At 44.9% G+C, this 16,491-nt stretch overlaps 1 protein-coding gene across 1 annotated transcript in view; it reads left to right on the forward strand.

Annotated features, from left to right (window-relative positions):
- The window catches only part of FASTKD3 (FAST kinase domains 3), a 164,601-nt gene that overhangs the window by 55,093 nt on the left and 93,017 nt on the right, over positions 1-16,491 (forward strand). Inside the window, exon 3 of the mRNA XM_078687628.1 lies at positions 1,476-1,561. Coding sequence (XP_078543754.1) covers positions 1,476-1,561 — 86 coding nt within the window. The remainder of the gene's footprint in view (positions 1-1,475; positions 1,562-16,491) is intronic.

Here is a 16,491-nt window from a genome sequence, read left to right on the forward strand (position 1 = left end):
CCCATTGAAATTATTGTGATCCTTTCCCCTCATCGAGCTGACCACATCTTGGATTTCTTTTTAGTCCACAAATGTGACCCCCACAAAATCGAACTTGCCATACTGGCTATTGATTCTTCCTCTTGAACCGTTATTATAATTGTATACCATTTTTATTCCCTGAATAGTTTTAGGATTTGTAGGTAAATCTACCACACAAGTGTCCAAACTCAAAACAGCTGTCATTCGCTTGTGGAAAAAAGAATTGCCTGCTGTTAATAGAGTGGATCTGGTGCTTTAGCACCGGAAAATGCTGATGCATAACAGGATGCCTGAATTTGTCACATATCTTGGATTTTCATACCTAGGATAAATCATTAGTCTGGGTCACATCTTTTTGTCTGGTAGGTCTCAAGCTATCCAGTATGGTACTTTCACCTTTCAACTTAATTCGAGGTGATGGGAAGCTCTGCAGGACTTATGCCTACTCCTCTCACCCCCTCCAATTGTTCAACCTAAATTTTGCAATGTTGCACATTTGTTTTATCTGAGTTGGGAATGTCCCTATTCCTGTATGCAGACAATTGTCCAATTCTGGTGGACATCGGTGTGAGCAGCGCCTACTTTGGAGGGCTAGTTTTGTGCTTTACAAGAATCCCATATAAATAGATGCAACATCATTAAAATCTACAATTTGCCTCTAAAATATCAGTTTGTAGATCTGCTGAAATCTTAACTGAATTTTACTTTTCTAGAGGTTGTTGAGCCCAGCCCCAGCATTTGGTAGTATGATGGTTGTAATAATGTCTTGTTAGTATAGTAATAGTAAATTGAGCTTCAAGTATCGTGCTACAGAAATATTGTAGCCATAATATCAACTACCAAAATATTGAGAAGGTAAGTATATGTAGGTAACTACAAATATACTGTGCTTAACTCCACATTCATTTAACTTGAAGATATCTATGTCTTAAAGGTAAGAAGTCCATAATTATTATGGCCACTAAAGTGAGGTGAAGTCAGAACGATAAACGGGAGCCCAAATTAAATAGAAGTTTGGTGATACATAGAGCATGCAAATCTGATGTGCAATTTTGTATGCTTTAGTGCCCCTTCTGTATGTATGCAGAGGCGTGACCAAGCCATTTAACATAAGGAAATATAAACCGCTTGTGTGTGATCGTTTACTGGAAGTGCAGAGGTGGGATTCTGAGTGTATGGTCCGTGAAAGCACTGCCGGGGAGGCTCTTAGATGGTTGCAGTATCTAGCTATGGTTTGAGATTTCGGGTTCTGGAATAATCTCTTAATCAATCATTTTCCCAAAGTGTATAGCACGATGAACGTCTGCGGTGTGTTTCATTGCACAATCCCAGGTGGAGTTCACATCCATTTACATTAAATTTATAGCTGTTATTTGTGCAACACCATCCTTGCAAGGTAGAGTAGACTTAATAGTGATATCTCTGTGCCTTACATTCTTCTACTCTTATTTCAGCTCCTGATGGAAGTTTGGATAGGTTTGTTCTCTCCCAGCTGACCCAGTTGTATCTGACAGTGACCTTGGAGTGCCCTTTTTATGAGGTATAGTAATATGTGATATGCTCCTTGAACCCCTTTTCCCTCACTGTTTAAATTCTTGAAATTATAGTTCTCGGCAAAACTTGCTGATTGAGATTATAGGATGTATGGTTAGTATGCTAAATCTTATGGCAAAGTTGCGAATCTACATTGTAAGGTGTACACATTTGAGGAATCCTTGATCAGAGCTGCTGATCTTTTTCAGTTTTAGGTCACCAAATGACCACCTACATTCAAACAGATTCATAAAATGTCTAAACAATTATTGGTGAAAAGCATTTATTTTTAGTGCTATGGGTGAAAATGGAAGACTTCAAGTTTCCTGACTGTGTTTTCCCATTATTAGCTATTGATAGATGTAAAGAAGGTGCACTCCAGACGAACTATTCTGGATGGATCAGCAAAATAGTAAATACATGGGTCTCAATGAAACAATATTTGGTCATGAGACTAAGTAAACTGTACTTCAGTACTCACAGCACCGTTTTTGCTTTTTAATTACAGTAAGTTACTACCTTGATCATCTTACTTGTTAACTGAAACACATGTTGACCAGTCCCGGTACATAGGCCTCTGCTCAAGGTGCTGGTCTGTCTATAGGACATTGTTTTGAATACAAGAATTGACTTTCTAATAGTGAACATCCATGTCTCTTTTAGGTTTAAGTCCTTTCATAGAATACTGGTTAAACAGCGAGTATATTCCCTTAAATAAAGGCAGAAAATATAACCCTATTGTGGTAGACTCGTCTATTAACAACACAGTATAATTGTAGCAAAAGAAATAGTAGTAAAAGAAAATGACTCGCATGAAACAGCTTGCCCAATAGAACACACTGTTTGCATTGTATTTGAGTTGGAGGTTGAGTGCAAATGATTGACTTTGAACATTTAATGTTGGTGCCCTTAGCTGTACTTTGCTTTCTAACTAATGGACTGAATATGAAGCGTGCAACTGTTGCATTGGGTGGTGTTAGGACTGGGGATCTCTAGTTGGCTGAGGCAGTTACCTTAGTCCAAATAGGGACTCTTGCTATTAGTCAGGGAAAGGAGGGACACCCTCTTTGATAACCCCTTCTCACCCCCTGGTAGCTTGGCACGAGCAGCCAGGCTTCTCTTTAAGGCAATGTGTAAAGTATTTGCAACCACACTCCCAGTGACACAGTGATAACACCACAAAAGGACACTACACTGATGTATGAAAATAGCGGTATCTTTATCAAGAAGACAAATACGGTAAGACCAAACGATAACAATCCAACATATGCATATTCGTAATATTTCACTTTGACGGTTATTAGGCCAACAAACACTTCTAGGTTCTTGCGGTATTAATGAGCAGTTGACGATGTTCAAATGCAGTCCTAATGCAATGCTATGCAGTTCGTAATGCAGTTCGTAATGCAAGAATAATGCAATCCTCAATGCACGTAATCAGGCAGTTCGTAATGCAAGAATAATACAATCCTTAATGCAAGTAATAAGGCAGTTCGTAATGCAGGAATAGAAATCTTGGAGGGATGTGTGGCTGTTTACAGCACTGCCGGGCACACATGCCGTTACTACAAGGAAGATCTCTCAGACATATTGGACTGAAATCCATTACTACCCCTATTGTGGGGTCTAGTGTTCCATATACGTTTGGACGTTTTGAACTTAATGCTCTGGATATTTTTACCCGCAAAACTTAGCCCTGATGAAGTTCCTTTGAAAGAAACAAAACACGTTGGCTGATGTCCTCTTGTTTTTGTCACTAAGAAGAATAAAAGAAGTTGCAAAAAAAACGACAGAAGAGAGTGAGACTTCATTTCTGTTGCTCCCTCCAAGATCTCAAATCTATTTGTCTGGATGCCAGTGAGACCCAAGTGGGGCGGGTTTCGGAGGTGGATTGCACATGACTCATTAATTGTGCTACTAGGTTTGAGGTGCTGAGCCTGTGGTCAGCCGCAGCTGGTACATTTTGTTGTGCAATTCGTAATACAGGAATAATACCAGACCAATCGGCACGATTAGCGTGGGCACCACTAGGCCCCAACCGCAGACAACAGTCCTGAACTTCCGAGGGCGGCCCTGGTACTACTGGGCAGGTCCGGGCCGCTCCAAGACTCAGCGCATCTAACGCAATGCAGCGGGAGAGAGACGGGAGCACTCCTGTACTCCTCCTGCACGCCTCCCCAGGCCAGACACGCTTGCGGCACCCGACCGGAGTCCAAGCCTTGATCCGCAGCCTCAGTTAGGATGACGGCTCGGGCCACAAACCGCTACACAGCAGCGTGAACGATGATTCACGCTGCGGGGGCACTATTGTCACAGGCACTTTCCAACCAGCACCACGGACCCCACAGCAGTTTCAGGCTGCACACGCACAAAGCGTCGCTGATACTCGGTTGGGCTTTGGGCCTCACGGTCCCGAGGCAATTCTTATGAAGGTCTCAGGCTGCAAAAAGCACATGCACACAGCGTTGCGGAGACACACTTGGAAACTTTGATGTTCCTGAGTTTCCACAACAGGGAGCCAGCTCTCCTCAGGCCCTTGGAGACAAGTTACTTCGGGACACAGCACACACAAAGTCCTTTCAAGCAGGGGCACACAGCACACAGCAACGTCCCTTAGCTTCTCTTTAGTTAAAACAGCAAACAGCAGGCAAGCCCCAGAACACATAGCAAGGGTCAGTCCTTCGCTTCAGCTGTTCTTCCTTGGCAGAGGTTCCTCTTGAAGTAGTTTCAATCCTTTTCAGTCTTGATCAGTCCAAAGTTCAGGGGTTTCAGCTCTCATAGTTATACCCCTAAATGTATTTGAAGTCTTTGTGTTCAGGGGGCACTGACCCCTTTCCAAACTAGTTCTGGGTGTCTTCCTGCCAGTGGCACCTTCCTCCTTTGATAGTGGGGGTCTGGTTCCTCAGACACTCCGCAGGAGGTGGAGCCATTCTTTTATGGCAGCAGCCAAGGCCTCTTCACATCCAGGGGGCTATTCCTCCCCCTACACTCCAGATGCAGGTCAGCCTGTTGCTGTCTCAACTACTCCTCCCCTGGGTCAAGACACTTTCCAGATCCTAGCACATTCAAATCCAGACAGTCAATCCACAACCAGGCAGAGACACACAGAATTGTTAGAAGAAGAAAAACAGCCACTTCTAAAAGCGTGGTTTCTAAACACACAATGCAAAAACCACCTTCACAAAAAGATGTGTTATTAAATTGTGAGTTCAGGCACACTAAACTTCACCTCTCCATCTTAAGCCTATGGGAAGATAGGCTGGAAACATATTACACAGCCTTCCCCGTTTTGTCCTATGGGCAACGTGGCCTTGCAACAGTGAAAAACGAAATGGAGAGTATTTCACTGACATGGTACACACCTCAGTATATGTCCTACCTTTCACAGACACTGCACCCTGACCAGAGGGGTACCTTGGGCCTACCATAGGGTTGTCTGATGTGCATGGAAAGGGAAGGGTAAGGCCTGGCAAGTGGGTGCACTTGTCAGGACAACATGGCAGTTAACAAACTGCACGCAGGCACTGCAGTGGCAGGCCTGAGTTCTCTCTTTAAGGCTACTTGTGTGGGTGGCACAATTAGTGCTGCAGACCCACGAGTAGCATTTGCATTACCAGCCCTGGCACACATAGTGCACTTTACTAGTAAGGCAAACATACCAATTATGGACAACCAATTACCATAACACTTTATATAGGGAGCACTTGCACTTTGACACTGATCAGCAGTGGAACTTTAGCCAAAAAGGGCCAAGTCCAACAGGTGGAATCTTGGAAACTACTGTTGTATGGTATTCAAGCATCGGAAAATCATAAAAATGTTATCAGCAGGTCTAGTGACTTGAATTACCTACTCGACTTAACTGTAATGAGCTTAATCCATAAACTGGTCTCACATTGTGTGATCCTAGACAAATATTTTATTTCCCAAGTCTCCTTTTTCCTCATTATTACCTATGAGAGCACCTTCAACTATGTGAGTTCACATACAAAGCAGTGGTAGTGGTTAACAAGAACGCACTTCCTACTGCAAAACTAATTGTAGTGGGTAATTAAAATTAGAGTTAGTAACAAGTAAGCGGCATGGTACTATTTGATATCAGACATCCTACTACCAATGGTATCAAAGGGTGATGGATCCAGAATGCCATCACTCATAATATATATATATATATATATATATATATATATATATATAACGCACGTTTCTGTGTCCAATTTTGTGGGTTCCAGAAAAAAGAAGGCAGGCACACTGGTATCCGATTTCACAGTTTAATAACACCAAACCCCCCTCACCCCTTACAGACGCGTTTCGCCTTAGCAGCCTTCGTCAGTGTAACACAGTGCATGGTTAATGTCGCCATTTTTAAAGCCATTTGCCCAAAAACATTTAATAAGCATAAAAGAAGGACATAAGTTCTACAAAATTGCAGTGGCCATCTTGTAACGTGCAAATAGCATTATTTTCACAGGCTAAAAAGTGGCGAGTGTTGTGAAAGTGCATAGTGCTGATTAAAAACATATGGGTTAACCATTCTATGTACAAAAATTCATTCTGTTTGGATACACAGCAACAATTACTTTTATCAAGTATTGAATTAATTGCACAGAGAAATTATTTTTTTCTTTTTTTTCTCCTATTTCCTTTCTCCTATTTTTTAAAGTGCAAGGTAGTCGTTATTCAGCCCTGAATGGGCAATTGAACGAACAGTGCAAATTGTTCTAGTAAGGACTGGTAATGTTTTTCCCTTCAAAAGATACAGACTAACAGGGCAAATTGGTGTTTCTAATTATTGCTCGTAGTACAGGACTTAAAGATGAACCCATAGTTCTTCATTATTTTTCAGCCCCCAAGGAGTCATGGTTTTTAAACTGATAATATACTTTGACTCCAGAACACGTAGGGATTTCTCCCTGTCCCCACCTCGTTCTAGTTTGGGTACCTGGTCCATGCAGTAAAAACTCAGTTTTTCCCACTTGCTTTGATGGTGCTCAGCAAAGTGGCGGGCAACGGGATAAGATTTATCTTTATTTGTAATTGCCCGCATGTGCTCAAGAATTCTGAGTTTTGCTGGTTTTATCGTGCTGCCGATATATCGCAGCCTGCAGGGACAGGTCAGGCAGTATACAGTGTACTCTGAATTACAGTTGAGCAACTGTTTGATTTTGATGTTGGGTTTTCTTTCGCCTGTTCGGTTAGGATGTTCCAGCATTTTGCCACTGAATTTACAAGCCTTACATTTAAGACATGGAAAAAAGCCAACTATGTTTGACACTTTGATGGGTTGGGCCGATGACTTAAAATGGCTATGGACCAGATGGTCTGCCAGAGAGGGACACCTCCTGTATGTTATTAGTGGTCTTTTTGGCAAACTTCCTTTCAACGTTTTGTCTGCAGTTAGTACATGCCAGTGTTTTTGGAAGATGTTAACTACATCAGCTGATTTGGTACTGAATTCTGTTATCATTCGTACCTCGTCAGGTGCCTTATCTTTCAACTTGGGAGTCAGGAGGTCCCTCCTGTTTACCCCAGAGGCTTTGGCTTTAGCTTGTTTGAGGAGGTCGTTGTTATAACCTCTGTCCTCGAACCTCTCTTGTGCTTCCATTATAGCGAGTTTGTAGTCCTGATCCAAAGAACAATTCCTCTTTAGACGTAAAAACTCGCCATAAGGTACATTTCTGACAAGACTTTTGGGGTGGTACGAATTGGCGTGTAAAACTGCATTTCCCGCCGTAGGTTTTCTATACAGGCGGGTTTGCAGGATGTTATTGTGTACAAACACTTCCAAATCCAAATAATTAATGCTGGTAGTACTAATAGTACTTGTAAACCTTAGATTAAGGGTGTTGGTATTCAAGATTGTAATGTACTCTTCTGCTGACTGACGGTCACCATGCCAAATTATAAACAGGTCATCTATGTACCTAGTCCACATAAGAATTTTTTCGGTCCATTTTTGATTAGAGTCCCTCCATGCCTCATGCTTCTCCCACCAGCCCACGAATAAATTCGCGTAGCTGGGGGAGAAACACGAACCCATGGAGGTACCTCTCTTCTGATTGTACATAGTCCCATCAAATAAAAAGTTGTTATTGAACAAACAGAATCTAATCATGGACAAAATCATGGAACTATGGTTCTTAAAATGTTCAGGTTTAAGATCTAAGAACCATTTGATGGCAACAAGACCCTGTTCGTGGTCAATACATGTATATAAGTTGACCACATCTAATGTGATCAACAACATTCCAGAGTCCCAGGTTATGCTATCCATGACACTCAGAAAGTCTTGGGTGTCTTTAAGATAGGATGAAAGATCTTTGACAAAGGGTGCGAGGTATGAGTCTATAAATCTGGAAGTGTTTTCAAGAAGGCTGCCAATGGAGGACACTATTGGGCGTCCTGGAGGTCTTTTAGCATGTTTATGTACCTTTGGCAGGTGGTAAAATGTTGGTACGATTGGCGCTTCACATTTCAAAAATAAGTACTCATCCATTGTCAGCATACCTTCTTTCTGCCAGTTGTCTAACATAGTATGGAAAGACAAGATGCTTTTATTGTACTCAGTTCTCTGTATGGGAGTGTAGCAATCTTTATCTTTCAATTGTCTATGTGCTTCTGTAAGATAATGCTCCCGATCAAAAATTACCACGTTGCCTCCTTTGTCCGAAGGTTTAATTTCGATTGTTGTATCTTCTTTCAACGACCTAATGGCTTGCCATTCTTTTTTTGAAATGTTCGATGTTTTATGATTTATTTTGTTTTTTGTTCCAGACGAGATTTTGTCCAGATCTTCCAGAACACCATTCAAAACACATAGTAATCACGTTTTTTTGCATTTAGTGCTCAAAAGGTCGACGGCGTTTCGGACCCCCTAGTAAATCACGGGGACCATCATCAGGACATTACATTGAAAGCCTTAACAATAATATAGCCTCTAGAGGTGCTCTGTTTAAGTATTCTGTATCATTGCATTTTATGACAGAAAAACGTGCTTTGCCTTAAAAAGCCCTTCTTTGCTCCCTACATCCACCCTCTGTACCTGTTCTGTAAGTGCTGGGCACAGGCTTGTGCTCCACACTGGCTGAATTGCGGAAGGTACTCTCTATGATATAACAAAGTACAAATTGCGTAAACTCTAAAGACCACTGTCCGGCTGGACATGTCATTCCAAATATAGATTGACTCTGTCTATATTTTATTTCTCTTAAATTGGTTGTATGCATGGGACCAGTGTTGCATGTACAAAGTATGTTCCCCGAGGTCCCTGCTGACTGAATTGGGGTCCCTTGTTGGGGTCCCGTGTTGTTGCTAAATTTGCAGTGGGTTTCTGCCTAAGAATTTTGGAACAGTATCAGAGCGCTTTTACTCTCCGTTCTACTAGTTTGTGTCTTAAAGAGGTTTTTACTCCTGATGTTCCCCAGGTGGTGTGTTACAATGGTGTACCTTGGCCAAGTCCAGTGCTTATCAGCCCCTAACTAAAAACTCCTTTGGCTCAACCTTTACTATTCCAAAGTTCCAAAGAACTTTCAATTAGAGTCTGAAGATTTCTCAACACCTGGAGCTCTGTGTCTCATACTCCATTTACCACTCTGCATGATTTGTGATTTTGAGCTTTCAACACTTTCGGATAGCATATGTGTAAAAAAGCAATTATTTGCACCTTCAGTAACAACATTAGGATGTCACCAATTATGTTATTAGCCATATCATGTGTTCCTGTGATTGGTCTGAGCGCTGTAGTTTGGTGCTCAGACGGGGACAGGGAGCCTGTGCTTGTCCTCATGCACAGCTTGGTGTGGAACATGCAAAGTGCGCATGACTGTCTGGCTAGCCCAAGACAGCCTGCCAAGCACTCTGGTGCACTTGAAGTGTGCAGACCACTCCTCCCCTGTGCCACCTACCGACCTGCGATAATCCATACCCGTAGTGGAAAATAAAATGGTAATAACAAGGTTATTATAATTTTATTTTTACTTTCTCCTCCTCTGAGAGCAGTGGGGCGACACTCCTCCGCCTTAGCAGAGGTGCAGCCCCTGACTGGTGCCCATGTAGAGCGATCGACCTTCAGGTCGACTTTTCCTAACTTTAAAAACTGCAGAAAAAGTGCATGCGCACCGTGTAGAGCCGATACCTAAAAAGTGGTGGATGCAGTGCTTAAATTAATCTCAACCACTGGTAAATTACTTAGGCCCATCCCAGTCCATTGTTATTTTGCACACCATGCCGCCTAATTTTGGACACAAGTCAAACAACAAAAAAAGAGAGAGGTCTGAACTGGTCAAGCCCACGGCTACCAGAAACGTGGAGCAAAAAGATAAGCGAGATATTATTGATCACAGTCACTCTAGTTTAGTGGGATCATAGTCACTCTATTTGAGTAGGAAAGCCCTCACACACCGACCTAGTCAGTGTCATGCTTCATCATCGGGCCCCACCGAAGAGACAGAGTGTCTCTTCGGTGTGCTGCGACGCCAGAAAGACTGCGGAGCTGGTTGTGTGGGGAGGATGTGTTGTGAAGATTCTCAAATTAAAAGTGACTAACAGGGTATCAAAAAAACTTTAATAAGTGATCCCTAAGACACGTGTAAGTGGTATATGTGTCTGAATTTAATAGCCAAGGTTATTAGGATCTAGTTTAAATTCAGCTAAATACCACAAATTTATTAAAATCAGTCAACATGTTTCTGCCTTCAATGTGGTATATATTCACCATGGCATTCTTCAGGACTAAAACCCCGGCGGTATGGACACTCTAATAGTCCACCCTGACCTGGGGGCGTGAAAGTGAAAAGGAAAAGTGAAAAAAGTGCTTAAAATGGGAGAGCAATTTGCTCAATCCAAAAAAACCCAAAATTAGGGGTGTATCAGCACCTGTAGGAAAAGATATACAGACAAACACATAAAGACATACATACAATTAGTATATGCCAGCGTGGACTTATCGTAGTGCTCCTAAGATGGTGGCAAACCTTTGTGTGCACACAATAATAGATAACTTATGCACCATCCAAGTAGCCCTTTGGGAATAATCGTATTTGCTAGGAGGTGAAGTGCTAGAGGTGGTTTAAAAACTACTATTGTAGTGAAGGAGATAAAAACGCGATGTGAACTCTCCATGAGAAGGGATCAATTTGACCAAATGGTCAGTGACCCCCACAAGATGGTGGAATATGGAGAACATCTCACTTTAAAAGTGGGCGCTACTTGCACCATGGGTCTCGGGAGGGGGGTTGGAGCGCGATTGGCACATCCTAAGAAAAAGTACAGAGTCGAAATGTCAGCATAACCCATACAACACACAGGCACTTAGCTTTGTTAGTCGTAGTAATCGTTCCGCTGTGGATGTAGACTCACGCCCTCAGCGCTCACAGCCCGCTTTTAAACCTGTTGCGACCCTCTAGACCGGACCCCGACGATGGGAAGCGGGGCCGGTGAATGCGTATAAGAGCGCTTTGTTTACGCGCTCGATTTCGGGTTTGGGCGTGCCTCGCTGTTCTCGCGATGGGCGTGTCTCAGTGAAAGCGAGGCTTGGGGCGCACACGCCCACTAAGGCGGATGCGCGTTACTGATCGGACCGAGGCTTGAATTAAGGAGCCTATCCCTACGCTAAGCCTCAGGGGGGTGTTTACACGCTGATAGTTGTTATGACGACCAAGGGAAAACATTCTCAGCGAGGCACGCCCAAACCCGAAATCGAGCGCGTAAACAAAGCGCTCTTATACGCATTCACCGGCCCCGCTTCCCATCGTCGGGGTCCGGTCTAGAGGGTCGCAACAGGTTTAAAAGCGGGCTGTGAGCGCTGAGGGCGTGAGTCTACATCCACAGCGGAACGATTACTACGACTAACAAAGCTAAGTGCCTGTGTGTTGTATGGGTTATGCTGACATTTCGACTCTGTACTTTTTCTTAGGATGTGCCAATCGCGCTCCAACCCCCCTCCCGAGACCCATGGTGCAAGTAGCGCCCACTTTTAAAGTGAGATGTTCTCCATATTCCACCATCTTGTGGGGGTCACTGACCATTTGGTCAAATTGATCCCTTCTCATGGAGAGTTCACATCGCGTTTTTATCTCCTTCACTACAATAGTAGTTTTTAAACCACCTCTAGCACTTCACCTCCTAGCAAATACGATTATTCCCAAAGGGCTACTTGGATGGTGCATAAGTTATCTATTATTGTGTGCACACAAAGGTTTGCCACCATCTTAGGAGCACTACGATAAGTCCACGCTGGCATATACTAATTGTATGTATGTCTTTATGTGTTTGTCTGTATATCTTTTCCTACAGGTGCTGATACACCCCTAATTTTGGGGTTTTTTGGATTGAGCAAATTGCTCTCCCATTTTAAGCACTTTTTTCACTTTTCCTTTTCACTTTCACGCCCCCAGGTCAGGGTGGACTATTAGAGTGTCCATACCGCCGGGGTTTTAGTCCTGAAGAATGCCATGGTGAATATATACCACATTGAAGGCAGAAACATGTTGACTGATTTTAATAAATTTGTGGTATTTAGCTGAATTTAAACTAGATCCTAATAACCTTGGCTATTAAATTCAGACACATATACCACTTACACGTGTCTTAGGGATCACTTATTAAAGTTTTTTTGATACCCTGTTAGTCACTTTTAATTTGAGAATCTTCACAACACATCCTCCCCACACAACCAGCTCCGCAGTCTTTCTGGCGTCGCAGCACACCGAAGAGACACTCTGTCTCTTCGGTGGGGCCCGATGATGAAGCATGACACTGACTAGGTCGGTGTGTGAGGGCTTTCCTACTCAAATAGAGTGACTATGATCCCACTAAACTAGAGTGACTGTGATCAATAATATCTCGCTTATCTTTTTGCTCCACGTTTCTGGTAGCCGTGGGCTTGACCAGTTCAGACCTCTCTCTTTTTTTGTTGTTTGACATTTAACCGGGGACTAAGAGAGTGTCTTTGCAATCTCCCTACCTCTCTCTTTGTTGATACATAATTTTGGACACAGCCATATGCAAATCAGTTTGGATCCTGCTCCACTGTCGGAGGTTCTGGACTGTAAGGTAGGTTGCATCTTGTCTGACATCCAATAGTGAGTTCACTTACCATTTCATCCATCCGTGCACTCATCCAGCCATCCGTCTATCTACGGGAATCACTCATTTATCTGTTCATGTACTGTTCTCTGTCTAACCTGTGACTCATTCCTCTTCATACATCCATGCACTCATCAAGCCATCCCTCCAGCTATAAGAATCACTCATTTATCTGTTCATGTACTGTTCTCTGTCTAACCTATGACTCGTTCCTCCTCGCCTTCACAAATTGAATTGAATTGAATTGAAATTGCACTTGTATAGCGCCATCTACCCGGAGGCCTCGTAGCGCTTATGACTAAAGCTAGCTTAGCACAGGCTCGGGCAGATTAGCGGGATGTGGCAAACAAGTGGGTTTTCAGGGCTTTTCTGAAGGAAAGATGATCGGTGGTTCCTCGAAGGGAAAGGGGGAGGGTGTTCCAAAACTTGGCAGCAGTGTATGAAAAGGAACGGCCTCCCCAACGGGCTTTCCTCACTCTGATAGAGGAGGCCAGCTGGAGGGTACTAGAGCGGAGGGAACGTGAGGGAACATAGGGGGTGATCAGGGGTTGCAGAATTGCAGGACCAAGGTGGTGGAAGGCTTTATGTAGAGTACACATAGCTTTAAATTGTACTCTGGTGGCTATGGGGAGCCAGTGAAGTTCCACGATGGCGGTCCTTGCTGACTCCCAGCGAGGGAGATTGTAGAGCAGACGGGCCGCACTGTTCTGGGTGACTTGAAGTTTCTGAATGACATAGGAAGGGGCTCCCATATAGAGGACATTACCATAGTCCAGGCGGGATAGTATAAGGGCCTGGACTAGAATCCTCCTGGCCTGGAATGGGAGCAGAGGGAGCACCTTCCGTAGCATCCTCATCAAGCCAAAACAGGTGGCTGCGGTCTTTGTGGCTTGGGCTGAGAAGTTCAATGCGGTGTCCAACCAAACCCCCAGGCTTTTTATTTGGGGTTTGGGAGCAGGAGGCGGGCCCAGACATGGAGGCCAGATGGATGAAAAGACAGAGGGCGAGGGGTTGCCCAATAAGATGACATCTGTCTTCTCCCCGTTAAGTTTTAAACGGGAGGATTGCATCCATCTGGCAACAGCCTCTAGACAGGGACCTAGGGTGTTGGACGATACCTCTGAGTGGTCCAAAGAGACCACCAGTTGGGTATCGTCCGCGTAGGTGACAATACGCACACCGAAGGGCTGGACAATCCTGTCTAGAGGTTCCATGTAGGCATTAAACAGGGTGGGGCTCAGGGAGGAGCCCTGAGGAACCCCACACCTAAGAGGATGTTTGGGTGACACCGCCTCGCCCTCAAAGACCTGAAAGAAACGGTCAGCCAGAAAGGATGTCAGCCAGTCCAGCGCCGGGCCCGACACGCCCATGTCTGCCAGACGTTGTAATAGCATGACATGGTTCACCGTGTCGAACGCGGCGCTGAGGTCTAACAGGATGATTGCCACTTTGCCGCCCCGGTCCAGCACTGCTCTAGCTTCCTCAGTTACGGCCAGAAGGGCTGTTTCGGTCCCATGTAGGGGCCGAAACCCAGTCTGGGAGGCACGTAGGAGACCATTTGACTCCAAAAAGTTCATCAAGATGTTGTTCACGTGCCTCTCGAGTAGTTTACTCAGCCAGGGAAGTAAGGAAATAGGACGATAATTCGCCAAGATGGAATGGTGAAGGTTGGGCTTCTTCAACAGGGCCCTCACCATTGCGCACTTCCAGGAGGGAGGTACGGTTCTTGAAGAGATGGAGGTGTTGAGAACGTCCAATATGACCGGGCGAATTATGTCTATTGCCCTAACAAGGGTCTGAGGGGGAGCTGGGTCATTAGGGGAACCTGTGGTGACTTTAGGGATGAGTCTGTCCAGTGCCAGAGTGTCTAGTGGGGGGATTGCATCAAGCATACACTGGACGGGGGCTTCGGAGGTGGCAGACATGGGAAGGCCTAAATCACTGTCAGCATCCCCAAAAGAAGAGTATATAGTCTGAATTTTTTCAGAAAAGAAAACAGCTAGTTCATTGCAGCGGTCTTGGGCACTATCTGCAGAAGGGAGTTCAATGGGGGGTGAAATGAGTGTTTTAACAATTTTAAAAATTTCCCTTGGAGCATTGGCAGCTTCGTCGATTTTGCTGCAATAAAAGGAAGCTTGTGCCAATTTTATCTCCTGTTTATAGAGTCTAATGGCGGCTCTATAATCCTCCTTCTTAATTTCGGAATAGTCCTGTCTCCAGGCTCTTTCGTGTTTCCGACAGGTTAGTTTCATGGCCTTAAGGGCAGGGGTATACCAAGGAGCAGCTCTGGGTCGTTTCGTAGAGCTACTAGCCTGTACGGGGAGGACCATATTGAGTGTAGATGAGATCCAGTCATCAAAATTGTTGGCTGCTGTGTTGGGATTCATCACCTTCCTGGGTATATCTTTGGCCAGGGCAGTTTCCCAGGCAGGGAGGGGAAGCAAGGGCCATTTCCTACCTCGGTTTTTAATGAGGCCGCTAGTGGAGGGAGAAAGATTAGTGCACCAAGAGAAAGGAACCAAAAAATGGTCCGTCCAAGGTAGCGGAACCGGGGGTTTAACTATGAGATCATTAATGTTGCTGTAAATATGATCTAGCAGGTGGCCTCTGTTGTGGGTTACATGAAACCCCTTCTGCTGTAGATCCAGTGCTTGAAAGTTAGAGCAAAGGGTAGTGGCTGCGGTATCGTGAGGGTCATCTAAATGTAGATTAAGGTCGCCCAACACGGTGAAGTTGGGAGAGGATAGCACGTTGCTTGCAGCGAGATCCGTAATTTTGCTAATAAAGTTATTAGGGGCACCTGGGGGGCGATAGGCTAGAATGCCAGAAAAAGTAGTGGTTGGTGACAACTCTAGCGAAAAGTGAAGACTTTCACAGGTTGGCGAGGTAGTAGGGGTGGTTCGGCATTTGTAACTGTCGCGGTAAACAATAGCCACTCCTCCACCCCTCCCAGTCTGGCGATCTAGTCTCTTTAAAGTGAATCCTTGGGGAATGGCCCAAACAATAGCTGGATCGTTATCCATATGGAGCCATGTTTCGGTTAGGAAAAGTGCGTGAGGATTGAGATCTTCAATCAGAGAATGGAGCTCCGTATAATGTTTACACATAGACCTACAGTTGAGGAGAAACATTTTCCATTCCTGAGTGAGAGGTAGCGGACAGGAAGGGGGGATGGATGGACGCCAATTGCAGTTTGGGCAGATATAACCCAGTTGCGAAGGAGAGAAAGTATGAGCACAAGTCAGAATAGGGGACGAACGGAGGGCATGCAGGGATAATGAATCATAGGACAGCGGGGGGCCTACCATGACGGGCAAAGCCAGGCACCAGTCAGCAGGAAGGGTCTGGACGCGGACTGGCGCAGACTGGCTTCTCTTTGGCGCCTCTTCGGCGCGTCTACGGCGCTACCGCTGCGCGTTACCGCTGCGCGAACGGGAGCCAGTTAAGAAGGTTAGGCGGAGTGGGAGACTAGCGCGTCAACCCACCGAAGATGGCCGCCTCAGAGGGAGCAACCAGGAAGTGGTGCCGCTTGCCTCCCTCCACAACAAACAGCACTGGTTGCTGCGGTGGAACGGGGAGAGAGCGGACCAAGGTCAGGTAATGTGCACAGATTACACAATAAAACAGATTTTAAAAGCAGTTACAAAAGCACAAGTAGGAATACAAGAAAAGCGCTTGTAGCAGTCCTACTTGCTACCAAGCACAGCGCTACGATATTTTTAGTCAATCTCGAGCGCGAAGCTGCCCAGCCCTTAAGTAATCAGGGCGGAGTGGGAGACTAGCGCGTCAACCCACCGAAGATGGCCGCCTCAGAGGGAGCAACCAGGAAGTGGTGCCGCTTGCCTCCCTCCA

The sequence above is a fragment of the Lissotriton helveticus genome, chromosome 4_1 (assembly GCF_964261635.1).
Source record: "Lissotriton helveticus chromosome 4_1, aLisHel1.1, whole genome shotgun sequence".
NCBI lineage: Eukaryota > Metazoa > Chordata > Amphibia > Caudata > Salamandridae > Lissotriton > Lissotriton helveticus.